Source organism: Triturus cristatus, chromosome 4_2 (assembly GCF_964204655.1).
Source record: "Triturus cristatus chromosome 4_2, aTriCri1.1, whole genome shotgun sequence".
Classification (NCBI taxonomy): domain Eukaryota; kingdom Metazoa; phylum Chordata; class Amphibia; order Caudata; family Salamandridae; genus Triturus; species Triturus cristatus.
In genome coordinates this window covers 90,962,552-90,986,907 of record NC_140586.1, presented here as the reverse complement: position 1 = coordinate 90,986,907, position 24,356 = coordinate 90,962,552, and the positions used below count along the sequence as shown (strand labels likewise).

At 47.0% G+C, this 24,356-nt stretch overlaps 1 protein-coding gene across 1 annotated transcript in view; it reads right to left on the bottom strand.

Moving 5' to 3' along the window:
- AP1M2 (adaptor related protein complex 1 subunit mu 2) overlaps positions 1-20,764 on the bottom strand; it is an 81,288-nt gene extending 60,524 nt beyond the window's left edge. Inside the window, exon 1 of the mRNA XM_085600688.1 lies at positions 20,363-20,764. Coding sequence (XP_085456814.1) covers positions 20,363-20,404 — 42 coding nt within the window. The 5' untranslated portion in view covers positions 20,405-20,764. The remainder of the gene's footprint in view (positions 1-20,362) is intronic.
- Between the last annotated feature and the right edge of the window lie 3,592 nt (positions 20,765-24,356).

Below are 24,356 nucleotides of genomic sequence, written 5' to 3'. Positions count from 1 at the left end.
ACTGGTGATGGAACAAATTCAAAAACTCTATGAAGTGATCTTCGGTTAGGGAGTAGCTAGTGCCTCAGAATGGTGTAATTGTTCATAGTAAGCGGCATTTAGTGAGGGACAACAGTTACTAGTCTGCATCATCTCTTCTACACATTCCTAATGGCCCAGATAGAATTTTAACAATGTTTCTTGCCTTTAGCAGTATAGAGTGAACTAAATGAGGACTTCTCAGGGTATAATCATTTTCATTGGGCGTGGAAGATTGTTATTTTCAGTAATACATGCAAACAATAACGAAACTACACATTGCAGCGGGTCATCTTGCACTGGTGCTTCATATAGTCTATTGTTATTTTACAATTCCAGCATGGTCGCCATGTTTATAACCAATGGTTTGGCAATCTTAGAATGGTAAAACAATGATGCACTATTGGCAACAGCATTCCATAATGGTCGCCTGGTTTAGAGGAAGTGGTAATGTGAGACGCAGCGCGCTGCAGATGAGATGAGCGCAAGAAAGTGGCCAGTTAAAAAGAGAATGGTAAATAGTATAATAAAAACAAATTAATGTAAGGGGACGTATAATACAGGGAAATTGAAAACTAAAGAACTGGCCAACCAACTCCGACACTGATGCACACTCCTTTTCTGGTTGATTTGCACACGTGATCAGAAAATTCAGTTCCTCATAGGGCAAGAGAGCCAGTGACTGATAAGTGAATCGTTACCCTATGCAGTACGCTGTTTGGGATAGAAGCAGAGTGCAAATGATACTCCGACAGCCCAATGGCAGAAAAGGGCTGACCCAAACGCCCTGTATTTATCTATATGGGTATATATTTATATGGCTGTATGTATTATTTAATGATTTATGTATTACTAGATCCTGGCACACAGCTAAGGAAAGATTTTAGCAATAATTCTTACAGTGCAAATGGTCTACTCCTAGGGTCTGTCAAAAGGGGTAACCAACACCAAATTCCTGCTCTACAAAGGTAGGCTATGAGATTTCATGTGACAAACTAGGGGACGCAGGTTTAACACAGTGCAAAAACCATACACCCTTAAAGGCCTATTAACTTTAACATATGTGCTACCAAGTAAATAAAATCAAGCCTACTGCCTTTGCAGCAACTTTCCATAATACGAATGTCATGCCCATGGCTGTTATCATTGGCTTGCCTCCATAACCAACTCAGGCCTGCTGTAGTGAGCTTAAACATTTCCTCCAGGCAACCATCAGGCATACAGTTACAAAAGTATACACAATTATGGTTGGCAAAGCAGAATGCTGTCTTTCCTTGAAGGTCTAACAAGGACAGTTCAAATCTATTAATACATGCTTTTCACAAAACAGAAATCAGGCTTACTGGCTTTGTCATAATATTAAATAACAAACAGATGAAACCTATGGAATCTGGTAGATTTTGTCAATGAACCAATAAGGATATAGGCCTGGCTTGGCACCAAAGCCAACACAGGTCTATTCAAGTGCATATAAATTGGCAAAATTCAGGGTGCTGGGACTAGAAAACATGACTATCCTCCTCCCATCCGTGCTGCTGCCAGAGAAAAAGAAACATAATAAATTATCCACTTATCTAAGACACTTGAACATGGCATTAAAGTGCTGTGTGCTCCTGAAAGGATGTCAGCTCACTCCCATGTAAGTGTGATACTTCATGAGTGTTTGTGGGTTTTCTGTGGGAGTCATACTGCTAGCAGCAGGTTCAAATCAACCCATCAGGTGTTTATAGAGCGCACTACACACCCGTAAGGGTCTCAAGGCGCTGGAAGGGAGGGGGGGGGGGGGGGAGGGGGAGTGCACAGCTCAGATCAGATGGGGTAATTCGAAGAGCCAGGTCTTGAGGTCTTTCCTGGATTGGTTCAGTGTCGGGCTTCGCAAGAGGGAAAGGTGGAGATCGTTCCAGGTCTTGCCTGCGATGTAGGAGAAGGACATTCCGCCCGCTGGGTTCCTGTAGAAGTGTGGGACCATGGCTAGGGAGAGGTCACTTGAGCTGAAGTTTCTCCTGGCGGTGTGGAAGGAGAGGCGGTTGTTGCGGTATTGTGGTCTGATGTTGTGGAGGGCCTTGTATGCGTGTGTGAGTAGCTTGAAAGTTATTCTTCTTTCGACGGGGAGCCAGTGCAGGTTGGGTGATGTGGTTGTGCGGTGCGATATTGAGGATTTGTTTGGTTGCGGCGTTCTGGCCTGTCTGGAGTTTGTGGAAGAGGTTTTTGTTAATTCCACCATAGAGGGCGTTGCAGTTGTCCAGTCTGCTGGTGATGAGGGCGTGAGTGACCGTTTTCCTGGAGTCGGAGGGTATCCACTTGAATGTTTTACTTCGTATGCGGAGGGTGTTGAAGCATGCAGAGGAGACGGTGTTGATCTGGAGATTCATAGTGAGCGATGAGTCAAATATGATGCCGAGGTTACGTGCATGGTCTGTCGGGGTAGGCGGGTTTCCGAGGGCGGGAGGCCACCAGGTATCTTCCCATGTGGCGGGGGTTTAGCCAAGGATGAGGACTTCAGTTTTCTCTGAGTTGAGTTTCAGGCAGCTATTCTTCATCCAGGTTGCGACAGCTTCCCTCCCCTCTTGGAAGTTGTGTCTGGTGATGTTGGTTTCCTTGGTGAGGGAGAGGAGGAGTTGGGTGTCATTGGTGTAGGAGATGATGTTGAGCCCATGGTTTCTGACGATGGTTGCGAGGGGGGCCATGTAAACGTTGAAGAGGGTGGGGCTGAGGGAGGGTCCTTGAGGTACTCCGCATCTGTATCTCAGTGTTCTGCCCGTGAGGAATGAGCGTATCCAGTCAAGGGCCTTTCCTTGGTTGCCGGCGTCTTGGAGTCTGATGGCTAGTGTGCTGTGGAAGACGGTGTTGAAGGCTGCTGATAGGTCTAGGAGGATGAGGGCTGCCGTTTGGCCTTGGTCGAGGAGTGCGCAGATCTGGCGGCGAGGAGGGTGGTCTCAGTGCTATGGTTGCTGCGAATCCGGATTGGGAAGTGTCCAGGATGTTGTTGGCTTCAATGAAGTGGGCTAGCTGTGTGTTGACGGCCTTTTTCTGATGACCTTGGCTGCAAAAGGAAGCAGCGAGATGGGTCTGAAGTTCTTTAGGCCCGTTGGGTCTGCAGTGAGTTTCTTTAGGAGGGGGTTGATATCTGTGTGCTTCCAGTTGTCGGGTAATGTGGTGGTCTCGATGGAGCAGTTGATGGTTCGGTGAAGCTCAGGTGTGATGGCTGTGGCGGTTTTGTGAAGATGTGTGGTGGGCAGAGGACTGAAGGTGCTCCGGAGTGGATGCTCTTCATGGTCTTAAGGATATCTAAACAAACAATCACATCGGCATAAAAGGGAAGTACTATTTCTGTGGAAGCACGCAACTTCTGCACCATCAAAACATACTCCTGGCCACCAATATGTGGGCAGAGCCAAAGCACATCTCTGTAGTACTCCTGAAACCTCTTTTTAAGGTTCATCAAATAAGGTCTTGTGACAACTGTGCTGTTAACCAGACTTAAAAAAGGAAAAGGAATGATTTGACAAATAAAAAGCAGGTTCTACAGATTTCAATACCAGACACTTTAGAGCCAGTTTTTTAGAGTTATTTCAAGAGGACAACCCTTTTTGGCAATACTTCCAAAACTCTGTCTTGAAGTGACCATGAGCTCATTAAATATTTTTCATTCCATCTTCAGGAAATGTACCAGACTGTGGACGAAAGGTACGTTTTTCGTCTGCTCATTTGGACGTTGAACCAATTCAGGAAAGGCCTCAAGAACTGGTTCTTCGAATTACCCCATCTGATCGGAGCTAACTAATCCTCGATATCCCACGGCACAACCACATCTCCCAACACCTCCGTGACTTCCACTGACTCCCCATCGAAAGAAGAATAACTTTCATGCTGCTCATGCACGCCTACAAGGCCCTCCACAACATCGGACCACAATACCTCAACAACCGCCTCTCCTTCCACGCTGCCAAGAGAAACCTCTGCTCAAGCGACCTCTCCCTAGCCATTGTCCCACACTTCTACAGGAACAAAACGGGCAGAATGTCCTTCTTCTACCTCGCAGCCAAGACCTGTAATGATCTTCCCCTTCACCTCCTGCAAAGCCCGACACTGAACCAATTCAGGAAAGCCCTTAAGACCTGGCTCTTCGAATGACCCCATCTGCACTTCTTCCCCCCCCCCCCCCCACCTCCCACCCCCTCGCAGCGCCTTGAGACCCTAATGTGTACAGGTTCTAGAATTGTGACCTTAACGGGTTCATGTACCTGATTTTGGGATGTGTGGCACAGCACAGAAATCCAGCCAGGCAGGGATCTCTAACTACCGCTGACAGTCCTCTGAGTGGGCAGATCACGAGCTTATCCCCCCAGGCAGATCAGCTGACTCTCCACCAGGGTCCAAATGACCCCTGAAGCTCCTCTCACTCCTTCCGCCACCAACACACATTTGCTCCCCACTCCAGCCCTCCTCTATTTATATGTAATTGTATTGTCAGGGCAAGAACAACGGTGGAGTATTATTAAAGGCTGTGAGGTTAAAGCAGGTAGAACATTGGGCAAAGTAGGTGGGATTGGTGACCCCAGAATGAGACTAATATAGTTCCTTTACTGATATCATCAAAATAGAAGCACAAAGAAAGATTTGGTCCTTGGGTTCCAGTAATGATTTAATGGGGCGTCCACAGAAATCCAATGGTTAAGAACCACTGATGTAGACTATATAGTGAATCATACGCTTAACGAGGTGCCTTCGCTCAGTTGCTACAGAAGGAACAGTGTGCATCTGTCATGCGTCCTGTATAGAGAGTCTTTTGATGTCACGCATCAGAGCCAGACTTATGCTCATATTAGGTTTTGCTGTTATGCCACTGTGGGAATTTGAAGAGAAAACAAGTGATAGATATGTTGGTTAATCAGTCAGTTGTAAAATGATGGACAGAAGTGTGTGAGTGCAGTCTGGCCTGTATTTGAGGTGTTTTGGTGTGTACATGTGGCTTAAACTCCTTAAAATTTATCATCAACAAGATTACTGCTGTGCTAACTCATGGGTGTAGGCCACAAGTGTGTGGATAGATGTGGCTACACAAGCCAATGGCTATCATCTATTAAGTGGTCTATGTATAAACAGTTCAAACCACACAGAACACGGGGCTAAAGGTGCATAGAGATGATGGGAACTAGCCTTGGGAGGCGCACACTCAGAGATTCAGACCCAAGAGTGCATCCAATCAATATCAAAACAGCCACAGCAGAAAGAAACAAGCATTTACAATGCAATGGTCTCGGCATTGTTAAAGTTAGAGCTATTGGCATTGCTCATGACATTATTTTTGTTTAGGTTTTTGTTTTTAAAACATTTAACCTCTTCTGTGCCCATGACGAGATAGTCTCGTCATGGAGCACGGTCACGCTGTGCCCATGACGAGACTATCTCGTCATGAAACCCACCCGCGTGGGAAACGCCCGGCACAGGAGGGGGAAAGGGCGTGGCACCGAAGGGGTTAAAGAAACGGCATTGTTATTTACAATGTCAATAGCTTAATCACTCTCAAATGCGCGACCTATTGCATTTGCACCCACACACAGAGCCACACACAGAGCCACTCACATAGAGCAACCCACACACAAATAGAGCCACCCACAGAGTCACCTACACACACACACGCAGTAGCCCACTGACCTATTTACATTATGTGCACTTTGTGATCTGCATGGTACATGTTCTTTGCTGCAGGCACATTAACCCTGTGTGCTACCTTTCCAGGAGTCAAAACTTTCCCTAGACAAAACTCCGATCTCTCTCTAGGAAGAATATTAAACACCAGAGTCATCATGACATTTTTATTGATGCCGAAAATTGATGGAGGCCAGGAAGGAGGCAGCAAGCGCTTTTAAAACCTTAATTTACTTGCAAACATAATGTCTCCACCCAAAGTCAGCGCCCGGTCACACCGGTTGCACTGCCCTAGAGCTGGCCCTTCAAGGGTCCTGTGACCTCAGTGACAGAGTCACTGTTGTTCTTGGCTGTGCTGCTTCATAGGCCTGCTAGCAAGACTGGAGGTGAACTTCAGTATGGATTGTGGTGGACAAACCTTGAAGGTTAACCCAGACTTGCCAGTGCTAGGGTCCACCTGCTGGTGCTAAAACACCAGCGCTTCTAAGGTCTTGCGAAGCCTTCTAAGGTCTAGCATGGGATTGTGCTCTCTCAGGAGAGTCGTCTGGTGGACTGGTTATTAAGGCTGAACCTGGTTCCCCAGTTCAAAAATTCAGCAGCTCTGGCCATAGTGCCACATCATCTCCCCCACTGAACACCATACTGTCCCACTGAGAAAAACTCACAATGCCTTCAACTACAACCCAATTTCTGCCGGCTATAAACACCTGGAAGAGGCTCAATTTAAATGACGCAATAGACAAGAGCAATATGCGGCCAAAAAAAAAAAAAGTAACATCATCTGGAAAAAGCAAACACTCATAGGGGAATGCAAAATTTAGCAAACCATGTGAAATGCAAGCAGGAACAACATTGTTACCTTAACACTTTTACACTCACTATTCAGAAATCAGTAAGTGCTTTTGCCTGAAAGGGGCCTTGAATGGTCCCATTTCAATGTCCATTGCTGATATCCTTACAAAACGTTAGCAGTATGGTAAAAAGACCACATCCCTGGACGCAGAGCCGCAGTACACATTTTGTTTTCCCAATACACACTGCAGTACCTCCAGGATTGGTGCACTAGTTGCAAGCCCAGGGAAAACAAAGACAAGAAGAAAAAAAATAGCGCTTCACTGGCAAACTCTGTAAAAGTGGCGCTAATGTGTTTGGGTGTGAATAAAATCAATCTGACCAGTTTGCTACCATTGTCTTACTTTATTTAATTATTTTACATATTTTTAACCTTTTATTCCAGATGCTGCACCTTAGAATTAAAATACGACATTTCCAGCAAAAATTATTTTCTTTTTTGGATCCATTTCACAGGGGAGCAAATAAAAGAAAGTAGAGGAAAGAGAATGAGAACCCCATCTTGAAGTCAAGGTTTTCAGTAAGAGAAGAACTGCTAGACAGAAAGAGAGGGAAGAATGAAAGAGTGGGGGGGGGGGCCAGCTGAAGCATTGTCGAACAGGGCGCCACAGGCACTGGCGCTGGGCAGCGACAGCATCTTAATCTGGAGGTTTTGCAAGACTGCCCGCAGATGGCAGTGATTATCTTTCTGCAACATAAACTCAAGCTCCCTCATAAAATAGGACAGCTGAAGAGATGTAACCTTTAATGAAATGGCTTAGCGCTGGTTATTCCGTAAAGTGTTTGCCAAGTAGTTTGATCTGTAGGCTACAAGTAACGCGGCTTCCCACGTTTTATATTCCAGTAGGACTGGAATAGCGCAACCTATGTGTTTAGTCTTTAGTGCCACGAAGAAACAGTAACGCTAGAATGTGCCCGATATGCAAATGCAGATAACACAACATGCATCAACTTAAATTTACAAAGTTGGCAAGTGGGCTGTAGTTAAAATATAACATGTTTGCACTTTAGCATCGCCCAAATATCAAATAAAATAGCGTGTCGGAGCCAGCCAGTCGTGTCGGAGAGTCCGGTTACTTATCTGCCGCACGTCTTCGAGCGCCAGGAAACGCCGAGCGCCAGGAAACGCCGAGATCACCCTTGCAGCAAGGAAGAGGCGACCCCACTTCCCGCTCCGTTCCGACCGCGCACAAAATGGCCGATCCTTCCGATGGTAAACAAATAGAAAATAAAACACGCCCACCACGCGTAAAAGGGGCAGGGAGTAAAGAAAGAGAAAGACGCGAAAAAACACCCCCCCGAATCCGAAAAAGACGGGGCTTGTTTTGAGAGACAAAGCTCTTCTCCAATGGCTGACCAGCATTTAAGAGGACAGCCAATGGAGAAGAGGGGCGGGTTCAAGCCCCACTTCTGAAAAACGTTAAATCTCGGGAGCGAGACTGCGCAAGCGCAGCCTTCGCTAGCCGAGACCTAAAAAGGCATATGATCTTCACAGTACATAAGTGCAACACCCAGAATACACTTTGCTCAAGACATCAATTACCTGGGATCAGGAAAGCAGATAATCTTAAAAGGGCTGGGACATTAATAAGAATTATTTTGAAACAGCTAATGACCGAATATTTAGTTTTTTCATTTTGTTTAAATGGTGCTCTGTGTTATGAATGGGTGCAATCCATTAAGTAAATAAAATAAAGCAATGTTTCTCCAATATCTGCGTTTTGTGCCTCTCAATGGTTAGGAAAGTGCTACACAAATGAGAACACAGCCTCTCTTTTACATTCGGATGGAATCTTACACTGTCTTTTGTTGAAGTTAAAGTGAGGGGAATTAAGAGTTCAAACCCACAGAATTGATATTTACAATCTGGTAAAGGTATGCAAATGGCTGCGTTAACATTGTGCAGGGAGCTGTTTTAATTCCGGGGTAAAGGGCGGAGGTGAAGAGGGTGAAAGAAGGAGTGTAGAAAGTTGGCTGGCAGGTGGGAGCATGCAACGCTCCCCCCACTTTACCTGAGGTCTGCCAATAGTCATGCACGGGGTCCGGCCTACAATGCAGACTTTTCCCACAGTGATTTTACCTGCTGCATTTTCCAGCTGTTAACACTGAATTAAGTGTTCCCACACCAATTAAACCCAGGTGCAGAAACATAGGACCTTTGGGAACTGTGTGGAGCACAAATCCTATGTGGAATTCAGTTCCGCAAAAGTATCAAAATAGGGCCCATGTTCTTTAAGGGCACCTTGCAAGTGGGCTGATTGGGCACAGAGAGTGTGACATCATGAGACAAGAAGCATTGAAACGTCAACAAAGTCTCCTTCACCTGTAAATAGCTGTTGGATGACCTCGGTGTTTGAAGTGAGCGGGGGGGGGGGGGGTGGTAGGAGATCGATCGAGATGACATTACCAGTCTTTTGTAATTTTACAGTAACTATTCCCCCACTTTTGTTAGGAAAACAACTGTTCTAGGATGGCTAATGCAGGCCTTTAGTTGATTCTGGCTGAAAGGGGAGAGGGGGCTCATCCTGCTGAAGCAAAGGCAGAGTTAGACAAAAAGAAGAAACAAGCCTTCTTGTCATGATACCTGCTACCACCAAGTAAACGAAATGTGGGCAGTTGGTTACTTAGCGAATCTAAAGGCTGCTTGGCAGCCACTACATTTCTTTAATTGGCAGAATCATTTGAAGCTTCATGGCGATAAAGATCTATTCTTTTTGAGCTGCCCTGTGAAGGGGTAATCAGCTGAGTACTGGAGTGTGTCCTTCCAATGGAAACATATAACAAGCATTGGCATAGCCAATAGGTCTCGCCTATGGGACCTTATAAGTGTTTAGCCATGCAACAGTTGCATAGCTAAATACTTATAAGGTCCCAAAAGCTAGACCTATTGGCTATGCCAAGCGGCATGCGGCCACGAAAGTGATCGCCATCAAACAGAGCAGCCGTGCGGCCGCGAAAGTGAACGTAATCGTGGTAAAACGCGGCGCGTGCGGCCGCGCACATGCATTGTAGCTCTAGGCTGGCCTGGTAGCACTTTTTGGAGCCCTCTCAAAAAGTCTCGCCAGAGCAGCGCATGCGCTGGGTCAGGCAAGACCTAAAAAAAGAGTGCAGGCAATTCATACAAGCATTCGCAAAGCCAATAGGTCTCGCCTTTGGGACCTTATAAGTATTTAATTATGCAGCACAATATCCTTGGTACAACATCAATCAATCAATCAATCACTGCATTTGTAAAGCGCGCTACATACCCGAGAGGGTCTCAAGGCGCTGGGGGGGGGGGGGGGGGGGTGCTACTGGTCGAAGAGCCAGGTCTTGAGGAGTCTTCTGAAGGCCAGCAGGTCCTGGGTCTGTCGTAGGATGGTGGGGAGAGTGTTCCAGGTCTTGGCAGCGAGGTAGGAGAAGGATCTGCCGCCGCCGGCGGTTTTTCGGATGTGAGGGACTGTGGCGAGGGCGAGGTTGGCTGAGCGGAGGCTTCGGGTGGGGGTGTGGAAGCTGAGTCGGTTGTTGAGGTAGGTGGGTCCTGTGTTGTGCAGTGCTTTGTGTGCGTGGATCAGGAGCTTGAAGGTGATCCTTTTGTTGATGGGGAGCCAGTGCAGGCCTCTCAGGTGGAGTGTGATGTGGCTGGGGCGGGGGACGTCGAGGAAAAGTCGGACCGAGGCGTTCTGGATGCGTTGGAGTCGTCTCAGGAGCTTGTTTGTAGTTCCTGAGTAGAGGGCGTTCCCGTAGTCGAGTCTGTTGGTGATGAGGGCCTGGGTAACGGTTTTTCTCGTGTCGAGGGGGATCCATTTGAAGATCCTGCGGAGCATATGGAGGGTGTTGAAGCAGGACGCGGAGACGGCGTTGACTTGCCTGGTCATGGAGAGAGTGGAGTCGAGGATGACCCCCAGGTTGCGTGCGTGGTCCGTGGGTTCCGGGGCTGTGCTTAGTGACGTGGGCCACCAAGAGTCGTCCCAGGCTGATGGGGTGGGTCCGAGAATGAGGACCTCCGTCTTGTCTGAGTTCAGCTTCAGTCTGCTGTCCTTCATCCAGTCTGCTACGGCCTTCATTCCTCTGGGAAGGTTAGCTTTGGCGGTGTGGGGATCTTCGGTGAGGGATATGATCAGCTGGGTGTCGTCGGCGTAGGAGATGATGTTGAGGTTGTGTTGTCGTGCGACGTGGGCGAGGGGGGCCATGTAGATATTGAACAGCGTCGGGCTGAGGGAGGATCCCTGTAGGACGCCGCAGATGATCTCGGTGGTTTTGGAGCAGAAGGGTGGGAGGCGGACGCTCTGGGTTCTGCCGGAGAGGAAGGATGTGGTCCAGGCCAGGGCCTTCTCTTGGACACCGGCGTCATAGAGGCGTGCTGATAGGGTGCGGTGGCAGACCGTGTCAAAGGAGGATGAGGGCGGCTGTTTCTCCTTTGTCCTTCAGGGTCCGGATGTCGTCAGTGGCGGCGATGAGGGCGGTCTCGGTGCTGTGGTTGCTGCTAAAACCCGATTGGGAAGGGTCCAGGATGTTGTTAACTTCGAGGTAGCGGGTCAGCTGTTTGTTGACAATCTTCTCGGTCACTTTTGCCGGGAAAGGGAGCAAGGAGATGGGCTGCAAGTTCTTGAGGTCCGCCTTGGGCTTCTTCAGAAGGGCGTTGATCTCGGCGTGCTTCCAGCTTTCTGGGAAGGTTGCTGTCTCGAAGGAACAGTTGATTGTTTTCCGGAGGTGGGGCCCGATGGTTGCGCTGGCTTTGTTGAAGACATGGTGAGGGCAGGGGTCCGATGGGGATCCGGAGTGGATGGTGTCTTCGTCGCTGACGCTGGACCAGACGGTCAGGCCCGATGGTTGCGCTGGCTTTGTTGAAGACATGGTGAGGGCAGGGGTCCGATGGGGATCCGGAGTGGATGGTGTCTTCGTCGCTGACGCTGGACCAGACGGGCAGGCGACTGGTGCGAGTGGTAGTCGCAGGGGTGGTGGACTCTGTGGTGGGTGCGGGGGGGGGTCGGAGTTGAAGCTGTTGTGGATGTCGGTGATCTTGCGGTGGAAGAAGGTGGCCAGGGAGTCGCACAGGTCTTGAGATGGCGGGATGTCGTTGGTGTTGGAGCTGGGGTTGGAGAGTTCCTTCACGATGCTGAAGAGCTCTTTGGTGTTGTGTGCGTTGTTGTCTAGGTGGTCCTTGAAGGCGGTCTTCTTGGCGGTCCTGATGAGTTGGTGGTGTCTGCGGGTGGTGCTCTTGAGGGCTGTGTGGTTGTCTGGTGTTCGGTCGTGGAGCCATTTCTTCTCCAGCTTCCGACAGGTGTTCTTGGAGATCCGGAGGTCCTCGGTGAACCAGGCGGCTTTCTTGTTGGTGTGGTTGGTTGTAGAGGTCTTGAGAGGGGCGAGGGTGTTGGCGCAGTCATTGATCCACTGTGTGAGGTTCGTCGCGGCGGTGTCGGGGTCGGTGGGTGGTCTCAGGGCGAGGGCAGTAGTCAGTTGGTCCTCGGTGACCTTGCCCCAACAGCGGTGTGGTAGCTGTTGGGTGCGGTGGGTGTCATGCCCCACGGTCATGCCCCGAGATGCGGAGGGTATTTAAAGAGAGCCGATCGTTCTAACGCTGCTTAGCGTTCTAGCGGATAGCCTGTTTCCGTCCTTTAGTTACGTGCCTGACTTCCTGTTTGTGCGTATTTCCTGTTTCCGGTTTTCCGACGCCGTGAATCGAACGAGTGCTGGTGAACTTGCTGTTCCTTGTTTTGGCGTGGCGTTTGGTATTGCAGGGAAATGCTGTGGCCGCAACAGAAGATGTGCGATTGTCCTTTTGTTTGCGGGATTCGTCTACCTGCTTGAAGCCCCCGTTTCCAAGTAAGGTCTTGGAGTCTGCATCTTTGTGTTACCGAAGGTTCCGTTTCCACATACAGTTCTCTATTGTGGACTTATTGAGTTAAACACTGTGTTCGGTGTTTAGGTATCGTTCGTTGTGGAGCCTGCAGTTAAGGCGTCTCTCTGTCTGTTCCTAGCCAGAGTGATATTGTTTTCATTTATGCTTCAGTTGATCCTATGTATCATGCACCCCTATCCCCTACACGAATATTAGGTGGGGTTAACTAGCGTGGACCATCGAGTTCTATATTAGGTTACAGCAGTACGACACAGAAAGACACGGTACTCTTTAGTCATCACACGGGAGATAAAGTGGGGGTTACTTATGTTTATCTTTTAAGTACTTTCAAACTCATGTCTACTTGGTTCCCTTCAGCCCTTACGTGAATAACTAACTCCCCTCAGAAGATTGGTAGAAGCAGAAGAAGTTAGTTGTTCCTCCAGCTCAGTTCACTTGGAGATCTAAGGGGTGAGCTAGACAACTTCATTTAGATAATTACCATCTCAGAGGGATTGTTGGTAATAAAACTTGTGTATTACTATAGGGTTCCTAGCATCTGAAACAACAATAGCGTGCTGAGAGTTCCCTGAAACAAGATAGCTTGGTAGGTGTTTTCCCACTCATACAAGTGAGGTCATTTGGTATTTGATGCACATTAATTAAGACTTTTGTTTTACAGCTGTGAAGTCCTGCCTTTTACCCGGATGTAGTCCACAACACGACCTGCCTTTTTCCCCGCCTATCCTTGTTTTGTTTCCCTGTTTTCCCTCGGGTTCCTCCGTGCTCTAGAGTCTGATAGAGTCAGAGGGACGTGGGGGACGACTGAGGACTTCTCTTCAGGATTCCTGGCGCTCCTGCGGAACAGAACCAGTGATCTTTACAGTGGGTTTTCTGAAGGTGATGTGGACGCATCTGTGGTCGGTCCAGTGTGGTTGAAGGAGACGTGGGGGCTTGCGGAGAAGATGGGGGTCGAGCGTGTGTCCAGCAGCGTGAGTAGGTGTCGTTACGAGCTGTTTGAGTCCGAGGTTGGCGAGGTTGGCGATCAGGGCAATGGAGTTGGAGTCGTTGTTGTTCTCGAGGTGGAAGTTCAGGTCCCCGAGGAGGATGTAGTCCGTGGAAGCGAGGGCGTGGGTGCTGATGAGGTCGGCGATGGTGTCACTGAACTGTGGGCGGGGTGTCACTGAACTGTGGGCGGGGTCCGGGAGGTCTGTAGATGAGAGTTCCTCTGAGGGTGGTGTTGGGGTCGGTGTGGATCTGGAAGTGCATGTGCTCGGCGGTGGTGAGGGTGTCATCGGTGTTCGTTGAGATTTTGATGGAGTCTTTGTGGATGATGGAGATTCCTCCGCCCACTCCGTTGGTGCGGTCTCTGCGGGAGATCTTGTAGCCCTGTGGGATGGCTATGGCGATGTCTGGTGCTGAGGTGGCGTTCAGCCAGGTCTCGGTCAGGAAGGCGACGTCGGGGGCAGTGGAGTCTAGGAGGTCCCAGAGTTCGATGGCGTGCTTGCGAGCGGAGCGGGTGTTGAGGAGGATGCAGCGGAGGTGGTTGGGTTCTCTGGCTGGTGGTGTGGAGGGTTGGATGCTGGTGAATCTGCAGTTCCGGCAGGTGAAAGGCCCCTGGGTGCGTTTCGGGGTGGCCCGGTAGCAGGGGTGGTCTCGTTTGGTGTTGAGTGCGTGGAGGGTGCTTGCGTCGTAGTGCAGTCTGGCATTGCGGGGGTTGCGGGGTCCAGGGGTTCTGGCGCTGGGTGCGGTCCAGGCGCGGACAGGCGCAGACGGGCTTGCCTTAGGCGCGCCTGCGGCGCGCCCGCTGCGCGGCCGCTTCGTGGCCTCCATATGAGGGAAGAGGGAGGGAGGAGCAGCTGGGAGCGTGGCAGCCAATGGGAGTGAAGGAGCGGGGCCGCAGGGGCTCAGCGGCGGGGGAAAACCCGGGGAAAAAACGGCAGGAAAAGACGGCGGGAGAGGGACAACAGAGCACAGGGGTACAGAAAGCAAAACACAGGGGCACAGAATGAAAAAACAAAGTGGCACAGAAAGCCAAGCGCAGGGGTACAGTTTAAAAAAGGGAGCGAGCAGTCAGGCGGCAAAAGCGGCAACGGAGGTTCAACCCACAGGGGGCTGCGTGGCGGATGGGGGGAGCGACCTGCCTGGTGACATCAACTGTTGCATGGCTACACACTTATAATGTCCCAAAGGCAAGACCTTTTGGCTATGCCAATGCTTGTTTATTTTGACCCATTGTGGCAGGCCTTTATTCAGACTTACGATCGGATTTGTCTACAAGAAACATGGAGTAGGGATCCGGTCCATATAAATGGTTTTAAGACCTTTCACACACCAGCCGTGGATGTTACCCACGGTAAAGCTAAGGGTGGACTGATTATTTATTTGTCAAATAAGTTAAACATCTTAAAAGTAACAGAGCCTGTCAAAGAAACTTATTTCCAATTTTTGATACTCGTTTTGGACTCGGACACTCAGATTGCCCTGATTAATTTGTATAATAACATTCCCCCTGGTGATGTACTTAATGTTTTTAAAAAGTTGGCTAATGCACTCTTTCTACAAGGTAAAGTTTGTGGATATAATATGATGACCCTTCTCCTCGGTGATTTTACTTGTACTTTGTGCACCATGAGGGGAGACAATAGGTCCGGAACCACCCAGAAAGATGGTTTGTGTCAGTCACATTTTAATCATTCCCTTTTGGGTGAACAATTTAACTAACTAATAGGCAAACTTTATTTGGGATTTGTAAATGAAGTTTGTGCAACCCCTTTCATCTTACCTCCTACATTTACTGGGAGGGGTTGTACTTCCACAATTGATTTTGCTCTAGTAACTATTAAGCATGCTGGTAGCATATATTCTTTCAAGGTCTCAGATATTGCGTTAAGTGACCACTTTCCTCTTTGTGTAACCATTCTGATTCCAGGGAATTCTGTCCCAAAAGATAACATAGATGCGGACAGATTGCGTGAAAATTTGAGCATTGGTAGTATGAATGGCTACACGCTAAGATGGGATATGGTGGATCAAGTAGAAACACTTAAAACAGTAATTGTTAAAAGTATGTCCGAGGTAGTGACTTGTTTGAGGGAGGAGTCTACATCTGAAGAGATTATTGCATCCCTCCTATCTATTTGTAATGAAATCAGGTCCTCCCTTATTAGGCAATATAAAACTAAAAACAAACAAAATGGAGGCTGGTTTAATTCTAGGTGCACAAGAGCTTATTCTCTCTTAAAGAAAGAACTGCATAAATCACCTAGGTGTGCAAAGGAAGTGAGTAGACTTAGGATTGAGTATAAGCTCGCCATAAAAGATAGAAAAAAACGAGCTAAAAATAGAATCTTGGGAAGCATTGCACGACGCTGCGGTAAGGAAGGATAGTGTGGGCTTCTGGAAGATCATTAGAACTCCTTTCCTTAGCGATGCTACTGGCCCAACTCTAGAGGTAGCAATTGCTGAAACAGATTGGATTAATCATTTTACTAAAGTATACGAAGGACTAGGTAAGTCTAGCCCTCTTTTGAATCCCTCTCCTTATCCCATCTCAAGAAACTTAATGTTCACCATGGAAGAGGTTGAACTAGCCTTACGTGTGAGTCAGGGTGGGAAGGCACCAGGTCTGGACGGTGTCCCTATAGATATTTGTAAGGCAATTGTTCCTTTGTGGGGTCCCCTTCTGGTCCAGGTGCATAACGCTAGTGGTATTACAGAATTATTGCCCACTTGGGTGGAGTCCATAATTGTGCCCATCTATAAAAAAGGGGATAAACACAACCCGGGTTGTTACAGACCCATTTCCCTTTTAGATTCCTTTACTAAAATAGTGGGTCGAATAATTTTGGACCGCCTTTTGCTTTGGGCTGAGGATAATTCTATTCTATCTGACTTACAATATGGTTTCCGCTCCGGCTTAGGAACAGTGGAACAGAGCCTAAATCTTTTAATGCTGACCGGGAAGTACACGAGGGCCAGGAAAGGGAGTTTGTTCCTGGCCTTTGTTGACCTCTCGGCCGCATTTGATTGTGTTGACCATTCCACTTTATGGACTGTGCTGGGACAACTTGGGGTTGAATCCAATATTATTTATTTTCTTAAACGATTTTATAGTGACGCTTCAGCTCGCGTCCGTTATAGCCTTAGGGGGCAATGCACGGGCAAAATCCCAATCAGGAGTGGTGTTAGGCAGGGCTGTGTCCTCGCCCCATTCCTTTTTAATTTATATATAAATGGTTTGGAGAAAGCCCTGTGCAATAGTAAACTCGACCCCCCATACGCTGCTGGTCGTCCAATCCCGGCGTTGATGTACGCGGACGATGCTGTGCTAATGTCCCGTACTCAAGTGGGATTACAGCGCGTGGTGGATAGTGTTGCCCTCTTTATGAACGAGTTGGGCCTTAGAGTGAACATCTCGAAAACTTTCATCATGCGCTGTGGTCGAAATCCCAAAGTTAAAAAGGCCATTTTTATAGCAGGACAGAAGCTTGACTCCACTAAACAATTTTCTTGTTTGGGTATCTTGTTCAACCAGAATGACTCTTGGGGTCCGGCTGTGGCAGCGAAAAAACTTGCATTGGTTCGCTCGACTGCCGCCCTTAAATACTTCTCTATGAAACTAGGTACCAGACCGCCGGTAGAATTAATTAAGATTTACAAAGCTAAATGCGTGACTGGTGCAATGTACGGTAGTGGGGTTTGGGGCTTTGCTAACTCTGCTCCCATTCAGGCAGTTGAAAACTCCTTCTTGAAATTTATCCTCGCAGTACCCAAGAGTTCCCCCAACTATAATTGTCATGCAGAATTGGGTCTTCCTTTTATATCTGATCTTATTAAACTTGAACCAGTGCTATTATGGCACAGGATGTGGACTAAAGATGAAACCAAGTTTAATAGAGATATACTGACAGTTATCTTGGAATTGGAAGGAGTGATGAGGATACCATGGCTGAGATATGTACGTAAATTTTTAGCTGACATGGAAAAGCTGGATTATTTTTTAAATCCTCTTACTATCTCAGCCATATCGCGTAAGGACTTGAAGGAGGAGGGCCTTGCTTTTTTGGATTCCGTGAGAATGTCTGTGGAAATCCAAAAACCTACTGTCCTGCAACACCAATTAATTTTAACAACTTTTAATATTCAACCCTATTTGTTATATGTCCCTGGTAACTATGATAGATTCCTACTATCACGTTTCAGATTTGGAATCTTCCACAGATTGGTTAGTTTTCCTATAACAAATGATTGGACGCAGAAATTATTGCCCTGTCCTTGCGATGACGTTTCTCCTCAAAGTACTATCCATGTTGTTTTATTTTGTAAATTTTACAGTTATATTAGGCACACAGTTTTACTGCCAGAGGTGGGTCATCGGCAATGTCGTTTGGCTATGTTAAATATCCTACATTTGGATAATCATTTTTGCGTTGCCACAATTACATTGTTTTTAAAAAAAGTGATTTGCACTAGGAAAAGTTTAATATAATGCACTTTATCAAGTCCTTGAATGATTTGTATTAATAATTCTGGTGTTTAAGCCATTGAGTTATCGCTAAATGAACTGTTGTGACTTTCTTAAACGCAATGATTTTTTAATGTATGCTTTTATGGTTGTTTTTAACAATCGAATAAAGTTATATTTGATTTGATTTGAGACGAGTGTACCGGCACTTCTCAAGAGAAATGCTATACTTTTAATTTGAGATTACGGGCACTTCTCAGAAACAAGCAGGTACTTCGCCTCCCCCCATCCCCCCAGAGGGTTACAGCGTGAGCGGATATTTAGCTGCAGATCTGACCCAGATAAAAGCCGCTGGCTGGGCAGGAAGGACTCGTCTGGTATGCCACTGGGCAGGTTACGCCACTTTGTTTAAGCGTTGTGTTCTAATCTCACCATGAGTGAACACTAACTTTACGAGAAACTGAAGGCAGTTCAGATTTTACACACTGAACACAAACGCTGCGAACCGTGGACAGCTCACGCACTCACGCAGGAGAGGTACTGCTACACATAAGCAAGTTCCTGATACAACCTGGGACCTTTCTTAAATTTCCAGCATTCCTAACCTGGAAAAAAACCTTCACAATCGTCGAAGGTAAATTATTGTGAGAAAGCGTATTGGTGAGAAGGCGATAGATACTCCTTATGCAAACCATTTTTTTACAGCCAAGTAGCTTCACACCTTGCAGTTTGGGCTCTTTCTAGACTCATAATCTCACAGTGTCTTCTCTTTCGAATGGCTTCTTCCTGGATTAAGGGTGAAATTATTGGAAGGTTTGGAATCTGAAGAATAGCAGGGTGCCGGAGATCCGTTGCTATGGGTAAATAATTCCCTTCCACTGACACCTGTTCCTCTGTTTTCTTTGACTTTAGAATAGCTGCCCCCTGACAGGGATACATAAATATACATATATATTTTTTTGCAGAATACCCGAAGGTATTGGGGCGCTCAACAGGAGCACGTGTTATGTTACACAAGGACACAATCATATTTATGATAAGCACGGGGAGATTAAGGGGAATTTAAGTGATTTGCCCAGAATCACAAGATGTGGAGTCGACCCCGAGGCTTGAACCCTGGTTTCCCAGCTCCAAGGTGGGCAGTCTAGCCGTGAGACCCCTACTCTCTCCATATACTTAAAGAAAATCTTGTATGTCTCATACTGAAGACTACTGTTTGAGGTAACAATTACCCACCATAGATCTCTTTAAGTGTCGTAACCTTAGCATAAATTCCCCGCAATGGGGTTGAATGTTTAGCAAGAGGAATTAAGGCGTGCCTGCAGATCTATTTTGCAGCATGAATCTCTTTCTGGATTCACATGCTGTGCATTATGCCGCCATCTAGTGGCTGGGGCTGGAAAAGAAGAATCTCCTGCAGAACTACTGTTACAATCAACCAGTCTCTCCAGCATGTCTCTCTGCTGCGTCATAAGATCCCCTTGGAGGCAAGGGAAACCGAGGAACACATCCCTGCCACAGCAGGTAAGTAACTTACCTCTCTCGTAGGCTATCTGACCCACATTCAAGCACTGCTGCTTGTACACCACTGCTACAGGTAAGTAACTTCCATGTCCAACTGCGGCTTCCACAGACTCATGGCTTGATAATACCTTCCCAGGGATCAGCGTCTACCCCACTGGAGGTGCAGTATTACAATGAATGAATTAATGAATCAGAGAAAGGCACCACTCTGGAGAACTATTATTCTATGTATATAATTATTTTTCTTGGACATATAATCCAAACAGGAGTTTGCTGGTGTTCCCTGATCAATACTGATTTCAGGCAAGATTTTCGAAGTGTGTGATTCTCACAAGGACACACATATTGCAACGGGTAAACACAGTCATTCTGCTGCAAGGGATCGCATTCAAACGCACAACCTAAGGATATATTCCCATGTAGAAGGCATACTCTGCAAAGCGCGAGGAAGTATGCATGCAAGAGGTGTATATCGGCGCAGTACTGGTTCCGGGTAATAACTTTCATCGAAGAGGAACTCTTTTAGAAACTGGGGCTAGGAATGTTTCAAGTACAATATTATTTTAGGATAAAACCTCGAACCCCACTGGTCTGGCTCTTGGACAGACTTCTGAGACAACGCGACCCTTTCGATTCGGAGTCAGCTACCGCCACGTTGAGCAGCAGTTTACTCACTGAACTCTGCAGCCCGCTCACTACCACGCCCCGATTTGAACCCGCGAGCTGCAGGTTCCGACAGATCACAGCAGCATGCGCGTTAGTCCACTAAGATATCTCCACAAAACATGCGATCTGCGTATCGGGTGTCGCGTTACAAGTCCGGCTTTCTTAATGGGTTAACCTATGACTTGATTGCGCTCCGCTATTTGCAACAGGTACATTGACCCACTAGGCTATCCTTATAGCATTCAAACATACGATCAGCAGGCTGCATACGGATTTTAACACCTGATGCATTGAACAATACACCTGGAAACGGTGCCATGCTCGGTGTTTGCTTAACCTCCCTGCACGGGCCCTCTGCTCACCTTGCCTTTGAGGTCCAATATGAAGACGGCCGAGGATGACATGGCCGCGGGTTCAAGTACTGTCTCTGTTTTCGGGTGTCTGTGAACGGGGGGCCCTGGTGAGTTCTAGTAGTGAGACTCGGTCCCAGCCCCCCGAGCTCCCTGTCACTCTTTCTGCCCTTGCTCGGCTTCCTGCTTCCGGGTTGGGCTCTGGTGACGTCACCAGACACAGGTACACTTGCTCCAGGTGGGCCAAGCCCTTAAAGGGGAAGGTGACAGGTTTAATGTCCTCTGACAGGAATAGATCCCCGTGAGCTTAGTTCTTATGGCGTGGGGGCCATGGGGGTGTTAATGCCCTCCAATACAAATATCTACGTGAGTCTAGCAATTAAAGATACATGAAGAGGATTAATGTCCTTTGGCAGGTGGCGATCCAGACGTGCTTAGCTTTTAAAGGCACGGAGCGGTGACCTCTTTGATAGCTTTGGGGGGCGTGGAGACGGGATTGAGATCTTCGGCCTGGACACGTGCTAAGTGAGCACAAGTTTAAAAGTTCTTTAACATTGAGTACCCGTGTAGTGCTTTATTGCACCCCAAAACTAGCGCCATGCGCCGAGGGAGAGGCGGAGAATGAATATCCATGGCTGAGAAGGGACCACATGAGAAGTGTGACACATGCCTTGATTGAAAGCCAACAGCATGCTGCATTCTGGGATTCGTAGTTGCGCCTTTAACTCTGTGAGTAATGGCCACAAATTTCACAATGCAAATTACTGTTCACTGGAAACCCACTAATGGTGGATGATGTCACACATGGTACGAGGCCAGGGAACAGCTACGTGAGTCAAAAGAGAAAAAACAAGATAAAGAAGTATCCAGGACGCCATGCCATTCGGGGCATCATGTTCCACTTCAGTTGTATCTTTTACAGACTATTGCAATAGAGCGCATTAGTACAATTTGATCAATAAATGGGAACTGGACTACAATTCCCAGAATTCACTGGGTACTGGGTTGCTAAATAAATACTTAGCACTAAAACACGGTGTTCATGATGGCAAGAAGACTTCAGGTAACATTACGCAGAGCTCCCAAGGTTTTGTCTTTGCATTCTGGGACTTATTGTCCTGATTTAAGAAGGGATAAACAGGACTAAACTCAGAATACAAAGGGAAAAAATGGATTGACTGAGCTACTCACACATGGAACTGAGACACTTGCAAGGTCTGTTTAGACTGAGGGACAATCCTTGTGGCTGGAACAGACTTCCCAAAAAGTTATGGACCACAGGTAAGAAGCATTTTTGCAGGTGGGAAAAGGCCGACGGGGTCGTCTCCGATCGCAAAACGCTTTTAAATATGTACAAAACACAAATTGTGAGTGGGTAATGCGTTACCCAATCGCAATTTGTTTTTGTGATTTGGTATTTGGAAATGGCATGTTTAGGGCATCCCTTTTAAATACTGAATCTGAATGGGATGTATGAATGTTTTGCGACCGAATTACAGTCGCAAAACATTTGAATTTTACCACCAACTCTAAGTTGGTGGTAACCCATTTTCACATGGGAAACAAATATTTTTAAGAGCAAGCAGTGGTCCCATAAGCCACAGCCTACTTTTAGAAAATGATAAGAAAACTTTTCTTTTTTTTAACCCCTTCTGTGCCCCGCCCTTTCCCCGCCCTGTGCCGGGCTTTCTATTAGCGGGCGGAGTTCATGACGAGATGGTCTCGTCATGGGCACAGCGCAACCGCGGCCCATGACGAGACCATCTCGTCATGGATACTGAAGGGGTTAAAAACGCATCATGTTTTTCTTTAAGAAAAATGGTGTGCATTAAAAAAAATAAAGAGTGCTTTATTTTAAAGCAATTAAAGACATGGTGGTCAGCTGCCCCCAGCAGGCCCCCATCTCTGTGATTTTTGCAATTTCGAATGGGTCGCAAACTGAGACCAACCTCATTAATATTCATGAGGTTGGTCTATTTATGACCCACTAGGAATCGCAAAAAGTGTAAAGCACACTTTAGTACATTAGTGTTTGCGATTACCAAACACCTTATCGTAAAAATTAGCTATTTGGTAATTGCAAGCACTAATGTTAGCACAACTGTCCTTATATTCTTACTGGATGAGCAGTAGTTCATTGCGTGTAATAGGCCGTAGGTATCTGAACGGAGTGCTTTTCAGCCAGCAGTGGTATGGATGGCCTACTAACACTTATCTCTATTTGTTCTCGGCCCATTCATTACTTGTGAGGTGAATCCTGCCTCTGAGACAGGAAGCACCAGGAGTGCTAAAAATGCAAGCCCCACCCACCCTAGTTAGCACCGAGACAGGACCCTCCTGTACCTTCCAAATCTAGTCAAAGACCTAGAGGCAGGCGAGGGTGGGCGGTTCGTAATGTTTGGGAAGAGTATGGGTAACACTGACAATAATAAATATTACTGGTAAATAATTGGCAACTACTTCTGAGGTCCTTGTTCTAATCCCAGTCATTACTTCTGAGGTATACCAAAGCAAAAAGCCTCTGACAAGAAATATGATTAGATTCACTTGAATGCTGAAGAGTGGGAATTTTTAAGTAGAACAGTGAAAATAATCTACCAGTGAACATACAAAGATCAATTGTGAAGAATCATGATAGAGTTACTTCCTTAGAGAGCTAAGAACCTCTGAACAAAATTTCCATCAGTAGCCACAATTGTCTGCACTAAATAATGTTTCACAAAGTTATGTTGCGGCCCATACCGCATTTCTACATATCTGTAGTTCACAGTTTTTTATTAGTAACCATACTGTTTGTTTTTATCATCCATGAATTTGATACTATTGTCTTTGATCTTTATTCTTTTATGGTGATTTTATTTGCCAAATAAAGATTTATATTGATTGATTGATACATATCTCTAGCAGTGCGACCTCATGAAACTGGCCGTGAGGCAGACTCTCCTCTTGTTCATCGTCCTTGAATACCATCCAGAATAGATTTCTCTTGTCCTGCATAAGCCAAAGCACAGGTTGCTTTAATCGATTGACTTGTATTCATTTGAGATGCCTCTTTGCCTCTCCCTTTTAGGCCAAAAGTCACATATGATTTGACCTTCCGAATGCACTAGACCTGGTCAAGAATAATTGAAAAATCTCCTTTAAAATCGCAATAAACCCTCTGTGAGAAAGTGCCCTCTTTCTGAAGGGTTGCCCCACTTTTTGCTGAACTCCTGATGTGCTTTCACTGAGTGTGCCCTGCGCTCCTGCCAATCATTTACCCAGGTTCTATGTTCTTTCCCTAGAACTGCATTGAAAACAAAACCCTATTGGCCTCTCTGGCCACAAGTCAGCCCCAGGTAAATGGTACCACAGGTACCCAGGGCACTGTAACCAGGGAAGACCTCTAAGAGCTGCAGCACTTATTGTGCCACGCTTAGAGGCCCTGTACCATTAAACTCACACACTTCCTTTGCAGGCTGCGTGTCTTGGTGCAGAACAAAGTGAAGAGTCGACATGGCACACATCCCTATGTGCCATGCCTACAACCCACTGCCCTGGCATAGATTAGTCACCCCTCTAGCTGGGTTCCCTATACCAGTGGTGAGGGTACAGGTGCATGAGCCCTGTACCCCTACAGTGTCTAAGTCCATTCTTAGGCATTGTAAGTGAAGTGCTGCTATTAAGAGTATATGGTATGGGAGTTTGTCATTACGAACTCCACAGTACCATAATGGCTTTACTGAAAACTGAGAAGTTTGGTATCAAACTTCTCAGCACATTAAACCCACACTGATGCCAGTGTGAGATTTAATGAAAAATGCGCACAGAGGACATCTTAGAGATGCCCCCTGAAAAACGACCTACCACTAGTGCTCAGGCTCAGTGGCTGCTTTCAGCTGCCACCACCAGACATGTTTCTGGACCCCTGGGTTGAGAGCCTGCTGCTCTCGGGGGCCTGAAGCAATGCATATCTTGGGACGAGGTGCCAAGCCTCCTCCCCAGGATGGGCAGGGTTCACAAAGGG